Raw genomic sequence first — 14,232 nt, forward strand, 5'->3', positions numbered from 1 at the left:
TGGAATGTTAAAGGTTTATTATTCTCCCATACATTAGTAGGTAACACACAAATATATACTGTATTATTACAGATAAGCATAATGTATAACATTACTTTAAATTCTTGTGTACAACACAATCAATCACAAGACTTTAAAATTGTTTTAACTGCGCACGGAAAAATTAATTCATCTGCTGCAAAACAGAATTATGGAGTCGTATATCGTAGCAAAAATATTATGCATCCAGTGTAAAACAATCTTCATAACTAAAACACAAAATTAGTCAACATTTTATGGCTTGTTCTTGCAAGATTTGCATAACAGTCACCGACAGTATCTTCTTAATTTGCTGCTAAAGGACAAGCTGCTGACAAGACTGTATGTGCTCTAAATGAATCCATATGTGTGGCCAGCATTAGACCCTCACTGGAATCACTTCGGGTTAGAATGTATGAATACTTTCTCCTACAGAATCCCCCCACATGAATGAGTACCAGCTATGATTTTCCAGTTCCAAGTTACAATAACAAATATCTGTCCCACCAGATGTGCTTTTCTTTTCTTTTTTACTATTCTTTTCTTAATTCCATTCAATTTCTTCTGTCTCTTAATGTCCTTTCCTCATTTTAAATCCACCGACAGCCATTTGTCACCACCAACGTACAAGCTGTCATCTTAAATTCACATACAGGTGGGTCCTTCCCCCTACAGATCCAAAATATCTGTTAAAGTCTGTTTCCTTCTGCGTTGACATTTAAAGTACACGCACATAAACAGACTTGAGGTCGGCACCCAGATGGTTCTTGGCTACACATTTATACGTGCCGGAGTCAAAGGCCGAGAGCCTCTGGACCACAAGCGTGCCTTGAGGGTGAAGCAGTTCACTTCCCAACCGCCTCCCTTGTTGTGACATTGATAGAATGGAATGATCCGGCAGCTGCCAGGTGATCTCTGGCTTGGGTACACCAATGGCAGCGCAGTTGAGCTTAATAGGGGTTCCTGCCATTAAACTTAAGGTAGGAGGTGGCATCGTAGTGATGCGTGGAGGATAGGCAATAATAACAACAGGGACTGTTAGCACAGCCTCCCCAGCATCATTCCGAGCTCTGCAGACATAGTTCCCTCGGTCGTATAGAGTGGTGTCCTGTACTACTAGAGTACCGTTCTCCAGCAAATTGTAACGCCCCAAGACTTGAGGCTGGGTAAGAATGTGGCCCCCAGGGAGGGTCCAGTAGATCCTGGGTTTTGGACTTCCATCAGATAGACAGTGAAGGAACAGAGAATCCCCAAACATACTGCGTATTACGCCCCTCGGCCTTGTAAGGATGTAAGGCTTCTGCCCCACATCCAAAATGATGAGCTTTTCAATGTATCCCATGATGTTCTTGGCACCACAGCGGTATTTCCCAGCATCCTCGACACGAGAGTTATAGATGACTAAAGTCCCATCATTATCTACCCGTCTGTGGGAATTACGCCCATCGGTAAGCCGTGTTCCATCAGGTAGAATCCAAGTGATATCTGGTTTTGGGTGTCCATCAGCAGAGCAGTTCAGAACATTGGTTTTCCCCAAAGGAGAGACAATCCGTTCATTGAAAGGGTTTTTAAAAATGGGTCTTCGCAGCGTATTGGTCACCTCGAGCTGTACCACTAATACAGACTCTCCTCCATCATTTGTCGCCATGCAAATGAACTCTCCTGTATCAGTAGGGCGTATATTACGAATTTCTAAAGTTCCATTATGATGGACATTAATTCTACCGCCAAAATATGGCGCCCTCAGAAAGATGTTGTCTGGCATTATCCAGGTGATAGTTGGAGTTGGATTGCCTTCAGCGTTACAATCTATAAATTTCCTGGAATATTTAGTAGAGAAATCTTTTAAAACAGTCCTGTTCTGATGGTAGCCGTTGATCACAGGTGGGTTACCACCAATTTCAAGTTTGTAGACTCTTCTGGTTTCACCACCTGGGTTGCGAACCATACAAACATACTCTCCACCATCGATTGGCTTTGCATTCCTAATATCCAGAGAGCCATTTACGTGCAACAAGTAGCGTTCATTAGATGCTGCTATGACGTCATTGTTAGGCAGCATCCACAGGATTCTGGGTTTGGGTTCACCAACTGCTTCACAGTCAAAGCGGATGTTATTTCCGGGTTTCAGTCTGGCATGAGTCCCACTGTTTTGCCGTATCATGGGTGCAGCAGCCACAACAGTGATATGTACGTGCATTTCATCTTTTCCCACTTGGTTTTCAGCAGTACAAGTATAGTCTCCTTCCTCTGACATACCGACCTGGACAAACACATACAACCGTTTTTTAAATAAATCATGGAGTTTGACCATGGTGTACTGTAGTTTACTCACTTGATTTACATAGAGCGTCCCATTGTCAAACAGAGTGTAGCGACGTATTCTCCTTCCTTCGTTAAAGGAATCCGCCTGTAGAGCACTGTTAACAACAGTTCCATCTGGAAGGCCCCAGGAGATCTCTGGCTTTGGAGCCCCCGAGGCTTTGCAATCGACCTTGAAGTCATTACCATACAGAACTTTCTTCTTGCCATGGGGCTTGTGCTCTATCTTAGCTGGCTTCATTGACACCTTGACCTTCATGAGTTGAACATCATCACCAGTCACGCTTTTAGCCATACACAGATAGTCGCCGGCATCTTTATCAATCGCAGAATTGATGACCAGAGTACCGTTTTCCAAAACCTGGAATCTGCTGCCTATCCTAAGGAAAGGCATTAAAATTTAAAAGAGGAAGGGAAAAACTGTTATTTACTCGTGCTTTGTATGTCACTTAATTAATGTTATAAATATTTTCAATATACATTACATTAGGTTTACTGAACCCAATTTAAACAACTAGTGTGAGCATATAATCAAAATATTCTGTACATTACTATGTTTGGTGATGGAATCTTACCTATGTGATTGGTCTACCACTGCATTGGATGGTAACCTCCACATAATCCTGGGTTCAGGCGCTCCAGTTGCTGAGCAGTTTAGGTTGAGCTGATCTCCAAAATACAACTCAGTTACATGTTGGGATGTCACCAGTATTCTAGGTGCAGATTCTCTTCTTTCGATGGTGAGAGTCACCACCCTTCGCTCTGAGCCTGTGGAGCTGGTTGCAATGCATTCATATTTGCCATTGTCAATTGGAGCCAGATCCTTGATAAGGAGGGTTCCGTTATCATAAACCGAAATCCTCTTGTCCCAGGCAGATCTCTGAGAATTGACCAACACACCGTCGTGCAGCACCCAGTGAATCCTTGGGTGAGGGCTACCTTGACCTGTGCAGGGCAGCCATAGGTTTTGTTTTGAAACGGCCTTCACCTTCTGCCGTTTCTCCTCCAAGATACCTGGTGGAGCAGCAACCACGTGTAGGCGGACTGTAGCAGTATCAGCTCCAGCTGGGTTACTAGCAATGCACTTGTAATGGCCTCTGTCAAAAACAGACACCTGTCGAATGACCAGAGTCCCACTAGCAGTCACGGAAACCCTTCCATTTGATGTGTTGTGCTCTCTTACTTGGGTCCGGTTTGCCAGAATCCAGGATACTGTCGGTGTGGGCCGACCATCTGCCTTACAGTGAATCTCCACAATATTTCCTGCATGAGATTTTATCTCTCTAATTTTTGGCTCTAATATACGTGAGGGATAAGCTACCACAGAGAGAGTCACGATAAGTTTATCTGATCCATGATCATTCTCAGCAATGCAGATATACTGGCCACGGTCTTTTGTATTGGCATTTTGTACTGACAATGTGCCGTTGCGCAACATCTCAAACTTGCCCATTCTTCCCTTTATGGTAATTGTGTTTCCTGAATGGGAGAGAGAAACCACAAACATATTAACTTAAGAGTGACAGTTGCTGCTCCTTGCCAATATACAGACTTTCGGTTGACACATTTCCATTTTTTTCTTTAATAACTTTATTTTTATAATCATTTCTAATGTCATGATGCTAAACATGCCACCGTGACAATAAATAACTTATTACACCAAACAATATATACCCTTTTAGTACCTGTGCTTGAGGAGAAGCGTTTCCAGGATAGCACTGGCTGAGGGTCTCCAACAGCCTCACATGGTAAAAAGGCATCTGAGTTGATCAAAACCGTAAAGCTAGCTGCATTGCCACCAAGTATTTTGGGTTTTCTCGTCATGAGCATAGTAGTTGGTTGAGTGCTGCCCACATTGGGACTGGTCGTGGCAAGGACATTTTTTACATTGTTTCTGTTGTATGTGTAGATATAGTCTTGTTCTGCTGTATATATAGTCATTGTCCCAAAAGAAATGGGTTTCTCTGTAATTTCTTTGGCGCCGGTTTTCACCGTAGGTGTAGGTCTCCTTGTGGCTGTTGTGTGACCATTAAACCTCTGTGTTGGTGATCTGACATTATTGTGGACTTTGTTTTGAGTAGTTGTGTAAGGTTTCTCTAATGTAGGCATTGTGTTTGAGTACATAAAAGGTGTCTTTGTTGTATAGGAAATGTCCCAGTCGACTTCCTTGTAAGCAAATGTCTCCTGCTCTGATGCTCCCGTGGTTCTGTAGATTTCCCTTGATGGTGTATACATTGGAGGTTTAGAGGCACTCTTTTGGGGAAATAAAGTTGTAAAGATAGTGGTTTCCATGGTTGTTTTCTTGTCAAAAGTCTTAGTTGTGCTTATTGGAAACAATTGACTATTTTTAAGTTTCTTTGAGGGTCTGTGTCCCTTAAATGGCCTCCTTCTTCGTCCTTGGCGCCCTCTCTTTCCACCAGGTCTCGGCCTGGTCGTAGTGAAATCATCAGGAATTACACCAGACCCGTATGAAAAATATCTCTCAGGATTTTCTCCTGGGGTTGGTTCAACTGTAGGCGGGGAGGCAAGAGTTTGTGTTTGTAGTGGTGTTTCAGCAGTGGTCAAGGACTTGGAGTAATACTTTGGGCTCATTGTCGTAAGAGGCTGATCAGTGGGCTTGAGATTTGATAGCTCAAAATCTGCAGAGAACAAATCTCCATAGTCATCATCAAACAAAATGACTTTTGTTTCTGATTTTGTGGTTGGGGATAGAGCCTCAGTTTCTGTTGGGAAGTGTGTAGAGGGCGGAAGAGTAGCAGAGGGCGGAAGAGTAGCAGAGGATGTAGTTAAGGTTACTGCTGAAGTCTGAGGTATTAATGTTTCAGTGGTGATTGGCTTTCTTTGCCTTCCTCGAATCCTTTTCTTGCCAGCTTTGCCTCTTGCCCCAGATTGTGTAGTGGGTGTAGATAATTCCATATCTATGGTTGAAAAAAACAAAACAAAAATAGGTCAATTGTTGGGTCAGTTATTAAAACAACACAGAAATTCTAAGGTAAAAAAAATGCTTACCTGTTGTCACTTCAATTCTGTATGGTACTGTAGTGTTGCGCTCAGACGGCTGCATAAGTTTATTGATAATGGATTGTATATCAGTAATCCTGTTGGGTTTGATGATTCTTCTGCGACCATGGAACATTTTTCTGCGCCCCCCTCCTCTACTGTTCTTGTGTGGGATGATCTGGATCTGCTGCTTGGAGATGATGGTGGATCCTAAAGGTGGGGATTTTATTGTTTGGGTGGTATGGAAGGTTATTTGATCATCCTGTCTCTGTGTGGTGGTGACAGCTGTGATTGTGGATTGGCTTTCTGGATCCGAGTGGACAAAAAGCTCTACGGGGTCTGTGCCATCCCTCATTGGAATGACATTAGGATCTGAGGTAAATGAGAACACCTCAGTGGACGTCTCTGGTTCTGAATAATTCTCTCCGGAGAACTGGAGCTGAGTTTCTTCTGAAGAATCTTTAACAGTTTCAGGTTTGGTAATTGTTTCGAGGGAATGAAGTTCTGTAGTTTCATCAAAACTAACTATGCCTGTGTTGGATGAAATTAGGTCATACAGTGTTACTCCTTCTCTCTCACTCTTTAACGGAATGTTTGTAAATATGTTTTTTTGTATTGGCGTATAATCCGTTGTTAGTTGTTCTCTTTCTTGACTGAAAGTGATGCCGTAGCTGTTTTTTGTGACTGCTACTGTGTCTGTGTTTTCCATTTGAAGTAATCTACCTTTTTGAGGGTTATTTGTAGTGGGAAAAACTGTAGCAAGTAAAATGAGGTCGTCATGTATCTCACCTGAGCCAATTTCGTTATCGTTTGACAAAACAGTCTTTCTGTTTTCTCTTGCTCCATCTTGGGCCCTCTTCATAAATTCTGCAAATTTCTTTGGATCAACTTTGCTAATTGTTTTATCAAAGACCCGATTGCCAAATTTACGTTGGTTGCTGACTGAATACCTCCTCTGTCCTATTCGATTCTCTGAACTGCTTTTGCCCCGTGACCTCTGTCTGGGATGACGTCGATCAGAAACAATGGTTTTGGCTTCCTGAGAAGCTCCATCAGTTGGTTTGTAGGAAGGGATGCCACTGATGGTGTTTGCGCTGCCAGTTAAAGTTCGGTCCACCTGGCTCTCCATCTCTATGCCTGATCCATCATGATCAAAGTCTGTCAATATCTTAGAGCTTTCACTTGCTGTCACCTGAGAAACCAAGAGGTCAATACCCAAGTGATTAGCCACCAAACATCTATAAAATCCTTGGTCCCTCATAGTAAGGCCCTCAATCAGTAGAGTGCCATTCTCATACATCTTCTTTTTCCCTTGGGACCTGTCTAGTACTGAATGGTCTGGGAGTATCCACTGTACCGAGGCTTTTGGACTTCCAGAGCTGGTGCAATCAAAAAAAAGATGTTCCCCTAGATTCTGGGATATACGGACACCGTTGACATCTGCTTCCTCCACATCGGGAGGCATAACTGTCACTCGGAAAAACAGAATGTCAGCATCCAAGTAGTTGGTGGCAATGCAGCGATAGAGGCCCGTGTCCGAGGTGTCTGCACCCCGAAGGGTGAGTTTTCCTTCAGCAGTGATTATGATTCGATTGTCCTCACTGGCGTAAGGGGCTCGCACTTTAGTTCCATCTGGTAAAATCCACTCCAACAAAGGTTTTGGCTCCCCTCGGACTTGACAGCTCAACTGAAGCACCCCACCTACATTGAAAAATTTAAACATTGTAATCAGTTTTGCAATACAATGTTGCAGAAGCTTTTGAATAAAAGCAACTCAACACTCACCTGTTACTATGGTGTGCTCAGTTTTGGTTTTGTTGTCTTTCTTTATCATTGTCCAGGAATAGTGGTCTTTCTTAGGGAAGGTGTTTTCCACCCGTAGGTTGACGACAGACTGGTATTTGATATGCAGAGTAGAGAAAGTAGTTGCAGTACGGTCGAGACGCAAACTGACCTCATCTTGCATCAGCCAGGCAGGAGTAGCTTTGATTTCAGCATCAATGTTTGTGTGTAGGTCATCCTCACCCGTTTTCTTCTGACTATATTGGTACACCATTTCGGGACTTTTAGTCAACAACAAGCCTCTCTCAAGTCTCATGGGAAATTCACTGTAAGCTGCCAGGATTTGCCACAAATGTTGGATATGGTCATTGTCAATGTTGCATACCAGATATGTGGTCATGCTAGTAGTGAGCGCAGTGATATTGTGACCCCCTTCCTCCTCCTCCACAGTAAGTGAGAGGTTTTCAAAATTAGATGGCCTTTGGACAGTGCATGACAGGCTGGCATCATTGTGAAACTGATCCGTCAGGTTCATTTGTATGGAGCCTAGAGGGGCAATAAAGTCTCTTGAGGAAACTGGAGTGAAGTCCCCTTCATCCAAGCTGATGTTTTTTTGCTTTAAATGGGGGTGGATCCAGGGTTTAGTACAAATGAAGGCATCACTTGGAAGAAGGGACAGACGTCTCTTCTGGTAAAGGGTTGGATTTTCACAAACGGGACACAGCTGGCCTCGAGGATACCTCCTGTCCCGCTTACATTTTAGCACCCCTGGAAACATTCAAACACAATTTTTAGACAGCAAATACTTTACATATGGGCATGTAAAGACATAATTCATATATAGAAGTGTAATTTATGATTTGCTTTGATGGAAGCCAAGTCATAAATTCTAAGACAGACTTTGGCTCAAATACACTCCAAGCTCATTGTGCAAAAAGAACCGCAATGTCAATCAGTCAACAAAAGCTTAGAGCCGTTCAATTTAATTTCACCTGTAAAAATTATAATTACATTTAGTTCCTCCTGAAATTTTACCTGAAAACCAAATATTCTTCACTTTTTGCAAGTAGTGTACAGGGAGTCTTCGAGTTACGGCCGGGTTCCGTTTCTACGCTGGCGATGCAAACTGAATTTCGATCTAGTTGGATTTCACCGTTAAAATTGATATTTACATCAACATACTTTGTACAGCAATTTTAAAAATTAGATTTGTGTAACTCGGAAAAGCCGGAACCAATATTTCGTGTTTCCGCAAGGACATTCATTGCTGACGGACGGGACATTCATTGCTGATGGACGGCAGAGCGGAGCTAATTCAAACTTAAACACAGAAATGTGACGCGCCTGATGGCAAGCCGACCTGCTCGATGGACGTCCTTTGCTGGAGGTAACAACAACACAACTTTAAATAACTTAAAAATGCCGATATTACCGTGGGAACTTAATAAAAAAAAGGTGCTACGGACTAGGCACGGTCGCCGTAAAGTCGAAACAGCATAGGTCCCGTACAGCGTAACTCGAAGACTCCCTGTATATTATTATTCCATTTTAACTAGAAACAAATATATCACTGGACACAAGCTATTCTGCTCACCAGTGTGCTTCTGCGTCCATCGTGGGAACCAGTTCATACGACAATCACATGCCCAACGGTTGCCATGGAGAAAGAGGTTCTCCAGGTGGCTGCACCCAGAGAAAAGCTCCGCAGGCAGGCTGGTGAGGAGGTTGTCGGACAGGTGGATGGTCCTGACCGAGGACAACTTAAACACCTGGCTGTGTCTCAGGGTGACGAAAGTGTCTGGGTGGAGCTGTTGCAGGTGGTTGCCCTCCAGATGGACCAATTGGAGATTGGTCAGGCCGTAGAAAGCCTCTGGGCTGATGAAGTTAATGTAGTTATGGTCTATGTGGAGTCGCTGCAGACTTTCAAGGCCTTTGAATGTTTGTTTACGGAGTTCTTTCACTTTGTTGTAGGATATCTTGAGGACCTTGGAGAACATAATGAAAAATAAAACAAGATCAATCATATATACAGACAAAGATGCTGAAACATTTTTCGGAGAGTCTATTCTGGTCATGATACACCTATTCCCTTTTTTGTTAGTGAATTATAGGATTTTCACCTGCAATGATCGTAGATCGTGAAATGCTCTGTCCTCAATACTGTGAATGAGATTGCTGTGCAGCATCAGTATTTGCAATTTATCCAGCCCCGAAAGGGCATTCTCTCTCAAGCTGGTTATACTGTTGTACCTGCAAATGGAAAAATGATGTTCAAGCAATAATTTTTCGTCACTGAAACATAATGGGGGTAACACATTATCTATGGAGGGTCAACAGGTGAATTGCTCTCATGCTAAAGTGATGTATTTCTTTTAGGGGTATCAAAATGAGTGCGTTAATTTTGAGTAAATTCAAGTTCTTTTAACGTGTGATAATGACCACCCCTTACTTGGAAAGTCTGTACTGGGGGAAATCCAGTCGCAACGCAGCAGACACGTCCAAGTCAAAATTTGGCAGTAATACATTTAATGATGATGCATATATTTGTAGAGACTGGGTTCAAGTTGTATTTTACAATTTCAAAAATGTGCAGCATTTCTCACGTTACTTCATGTTAAGGATGAGATATCTCTTAATATAAAAAGAAAAATGCACTGAGCTGTCACCAATGTCTTACAAAGGCAATTATGCCATCTAGTGGCAGAGAAATGACCTCAACACAAATCAATATCACACTTGTTTTTTACAGTACAGTGCATCTTTTACATTTTAACTAAATACTATGAATTATTATTATGAAAATTACTCAATCAATGACTAAAAGATGAAGCCACATTTCTTAGTTTAACAGTTGTTCCACTTTTATGTTAACAAGAGTATAAAAAAAATATTTAATTGTAAAAAAAAAATTGTACATTTAGAACAGATATAAAATGTGCGATTAATCGTGAGTTAACTATTGAAGTCATGCAATTAATTTCGATTGAATTTGAGCTAGCAAATGACAAGGTGTCAACTGAACAGTGTCTTTCATTACATGTTGGTTGTACAAAAAAAATACGGGAATGTGGAATATGTCTTTAGGTTCAGACTGAAAAATTAATAATTTGTGAGTAAGCCAGCTTCTAATTATCTTAAAAGGGTTTTCCACACAGGAAGACTATGCATACACTTTTGACACAGGTGCTTTCAGTTGGTTGAATAGACAACTAATCAGGTTTAGTTTTGCCTCAGTTACATCAATCTCAGTTGGTGTCAGATGTCACTCCAATCCTAAAGGCTTTACACTGGCTCCCATGCTGTAGAATAGATTTCAAAATTCTGCTACTGGTCTATGAATCACTGACTGATTTGGGTCCTGAATACATGAAAGAAATGCTGATTTAATATAAACCCAGTAGGGCTCTGAGATCTGCAGACTTGGGTCAATTAGTAGAGAACAGAGTTCAAATTAACATGGTGATGCTACATTTAGCTGTTATGCTGCACACAAATGGAAAAACTTTTATTTTGTTCCGATGTTGTACCATTTTAATTTATTTAATATATATATATATTTTTTTTTTTTGTAGTTTTCTGTTAATGCATTTTAACATTGTCAATGTATGTTCTTTTACTAATTTTTGTAAGCTACTTTTTTTCTCTGCTTTGTTGCTGAATGTTGGGAACTAATATGTTTGTTGATGCATTTCAGTGTTGCGTCTTAGCTTGTGCAAAGCACATCGAGTTGCCTTGTGTATGAAATGTGCTAAAGAAATAAAACTGTCTTGCCTATTAATTATAATATATATATATATATATATATATATATATATATATATATATATATATATATATATATATATATATATATATATACTTCAGAGATCTTTGATTGCCTTAATATGTTTATTTTTTTGTTTTGTTTAGCTAGCTAGTGTAGGAAACGTACAAAACATAGTTGTGTTCCAAGAAGAAGAAGGCAGCTCATTATGAACAGATGAGCTACAGGTGAGTCCACCTCTTCCCTGGTCCTCAAAGGAGACAATGAAAAGACATAGGCCAATTTGGCCATGACACTTTACAAAAGGCATTTAATTAAAGGGCAACCCACTAGTTTAAAAGCCCATTTGAGTTTTCAAAGCTATTTTGTTGTGATGTCAGCAAATTGGAACACTCAACAGTCAAAGCTAGCTTGGCAACTATAGTGACAAGTGCATCGTTTGTGTCCACTAAAGAACACAGGCACGTCCAATAATAATAAAGCTTAGAAGCATTTAGTGGATAGAATAACCCCAGTCTGCTAAATACAGAGAAAAGTGGGCTCTCACCCGAGATTAATTCTTTCCACAGCTGGCTGTATCTGCGCAGGCATTTCGTTCAGGTAGCGAAAAGTGCAATGCACTTCCTCGGGCACGGAGCACACGCACGACGTGGGACAGTCGCCACAAACTGGGGACACAGTGGCCAAGAGAAGTAACAGAGACCCCAGGGACGGCAAACACCTCCGCAGGTAAGAGCCTCTGCAGGCGGTCATCGTGCACGGAAAACTCATTTGGCTCGGGGTCGTAAATTACAACCCACCTAGAGAAGGGAAAAGCACACTGAAGTCAGGATAACAGAGATGACTCATTCTTCCCAAATAACAGCGACATTGATGCAGTAAAAGTTTTAAGGTTAAGCCTTATTTGGGTAGCTGATTAATTTTAAGTGCTTCTCTGAATGCATTGGAGAGAGGTATATCAAGAATGGAAAGTTATTTAAAAAAAAAAAAATATATATATATATATATATATATATATATATATATATATATATATATATATATATATATATATATATATATAATTGTACTCAAATGAAATCACATTTGGAAAATTGACTTTTTTGTTTCTTTCTTACCCCTTTTTTTTTTTTTTTTTTTACAAATAAAACAGCAACAAGGCATACAAATTTAAAGTTGAACCGACAGAATTGCACAACTTAAACGTCATGAACTACTTTTATTTGGCAAATTTGCAAAAATCTCAATAATGTCCACTTCTAATAAATTGATTTCTTTCAATTGCTCTTGTTTTGTTAACTTACTGCAAACAAGTTTATCTTTGGTTCAATAATTTTTATGGCAAATCTTAAAGTGGAGAAATCTACTTAGTTGTGTTAAAAAAAAAAAAAAAAAAAAAAGATAAGACATACGACCCTCTCCTAACATTTCCTTTGATGTTCTGTCATGAATACTGTAAATATTATTACTATGAAGACTCTGATATTCTCAACCCATATATATCATATTTATGTTCTTTACAAAACAATAATATGATGGCAATGTAAACAAGAAAAATGTTATCTTACCCTCACGTGTAAAAAAAAAAATAACACAGTTGCCACAGTTCAAACCAAATTACACATCTAGTAGAAGAAAGTGGTTCTGTCTTAGTCCCAATAAGCCTCCAGATAGAATCCCCAGACGGGCCCGCAGCGTGTGGAGAGCATTTCTAAGACACGCCTGAAGCTGAAACCTCTTTTTGGTCTTCTCTCCCCCCCCCCCCCCCCCCCTCCCCCCTACTCGCCTTCCCTCCTCTTTGCAACCTGCCCGAATGCAATCCTGGAGTAGCTGTGAAATATAAAGCCCGCTGGAAAAAGCACACATCTGTTGGGAGTGCTAAACTTTGCCAAAATAGTGGAGCTACTCATCACTGCCCAGATAATAATATTTCACTTATCTCTTTATATTCCTGGAGAGGATTCTGAGAAGAAAAGCAAAAGTTAAAAATGAACTAAACTTATTCATACAGTTCTTCTGTGTTTTATTAGTTTGGCTTAATGCAAATTAGTAGAGGCAGGCACCCCCTTACCTCCCCCATGTAAAATATTGCGTAATACACATCACAAAAATCATCTGGCAACATGTAGACATTAGGGATGTTCAATACCACTAGTACTTTTGACACATAACATTTCTATTAAGTCATTTTGAAGAAAGACCTTTTGTGTATTTCTGACAGAAGGCAAAACTGCAATTGAGAATTTAAGTTCAAAATGAAACACAAACAACAGACTGTGATTTAGGATTAATTTGTAATTAACAAAATTGCATAACAAAATGGATGTCACAAAGCATAGTTTGTGAATGATTATGTAATTGACTAGTGACGAGTGTTGCCCAAAAGTCCGCTGGAATTGGCCACAGTTTACTTGTGACCCTAATATGGACCAGCGGTATAAAAAATACGTAGTCGGATGGATGCATGTGTTTCATTGGACAGCAACAATATGACGTTAGACACCGATTGTCTGGAATTCATTTGCGTTGTAGATTAGATTTTCCTCTGCTGTTGTCACACTGTGGCTTTGAATTCTTTTGGGGGTTTGTTCTTTTCAAGCAGAAAGCCAAACATATGGCATGTTATTTGTATTTATTCGTTTGAAGTCACTCATGAGTTACTTTGTTTCAGAAGAGTCAAATTATTGACCCAGTTTAAGTGTAGAAAAAAATACTCAACTACCCGAATGAATTACATTTGTCATAACGATTTGACTGAAACCAATGATTCTGGATTCTAGTGATTGGAGCAAGAAGAGAGCTGGATGTCAAGCTCAGTGCCTCCTGTACAAGCCTGTAGAGGAAATGTTGTGTTTTTTGGACTTGCTAGTGGAATATATGAGCAGGTTTATACAAGAATGAAGTTTTTCGTCTCTGACGGCATTGGCATAATACAAGATAACAATGCCAGAATTCATTAGTTGGGGAGTAAGTGGTGAAAAGGCTATGATTTAAATCATGAATTTTTACTCATGGATTACTCGCCATGCAGTAACCTGTTTCTTTCTACCATATTTCCCGGACTATAAGTCACACTTTCTTTCATAGGTTGGCTGTTCCTGCGACTTCAACTCCTGAGCAACTTATACATGAAAAAATATACCGAGGGGTATATCATTTCACCGACAGCCACAAGAGGGCACTCTAGACTTATGCACCGATATCTCCTACTCCTGAACAATTAAATATTTAAACAGGAAACGCTAGCTTACAAAGACAACTGAGAACGACTGAACACAAATGCCCCCCCCCCAAAAGAAAATCATATTCTACAAGCTGTAAGTAGTGAACCTTCATTCTGTTAGCAT

The 14,232-nt window shown here is 40.5% G+C and overlaps 2 protein-coding genes across 4 annotated transcripts in view; one reads left to right on the plus strand and one right to left on the minus strand.

Moving 5' to 3' along the window:
* Positions 1–12,524, minus strand: igsf10 (immunoglobulin superfamily, member 10). Its single transcript, XM_086081017.1, has 10 exons — positions 12,454–12,524; positions 11,433–11,685; positions 9,243–9,372; positions 8,717–9,107; positions 7,126–7,890; positions 5,350–7,041; positions 4,026–5,258; positions 2,916–3,819; positions 2,354–2,720; positions 1–2,281 (listed from the first exon to the last, which is right to left on the minus strand). The coding sequence occupies exons 2-10, from the start codon at positions 11,654–11,656 to the stop codon at positions 737–739; spliced, it is 7,251 nt and encodes a 2,416-aa protein (XP_085937143.1). The 5' UTR covers positions 11,657–11,685; positions 12,454–12,524; the 3' UTR covers positions 1–736.
* aadac (arylacetamide deacetylase) overlaps positions 11,074–14,232 on the plus strand; it is a 21,728-nt gene continuing 18,569 nt past the window's right edge. Inside the window, exons 1-2 of one of the 3 annotated variants that reach the window (XM_086081020.1) lie at positions 11,074–11,112; positions 11,455–11,614. The gene's annotated coding sequence lies outside the window, so the exon portion shown is untranslated. Of the gene's footprint in view, positions 11,113–11,454; positions 11,615–14,157; positions 14,203–14,232 lie in introns of those variants that run through there. The other 2 variants (XM_086081019.1, XM_086081018.1) reach the window with 2 other exon arrangements.

Source organism: Leptonotus elevatus, chromosome 7 (genome assembly GCF_054856555.1).
Source record: "Leptonotus elevatus isolate MCC_2025b chromosome 7, RoL_Lele_1.0, whole genome shotgun sequence".
Classification (NCBI taxonomy): Eukaryota; Metazoa; Chordata; class Actinopteri; order Syngnathiformes; family Syngnathidae; genus Leptonotus; species Leptonotus elevatus.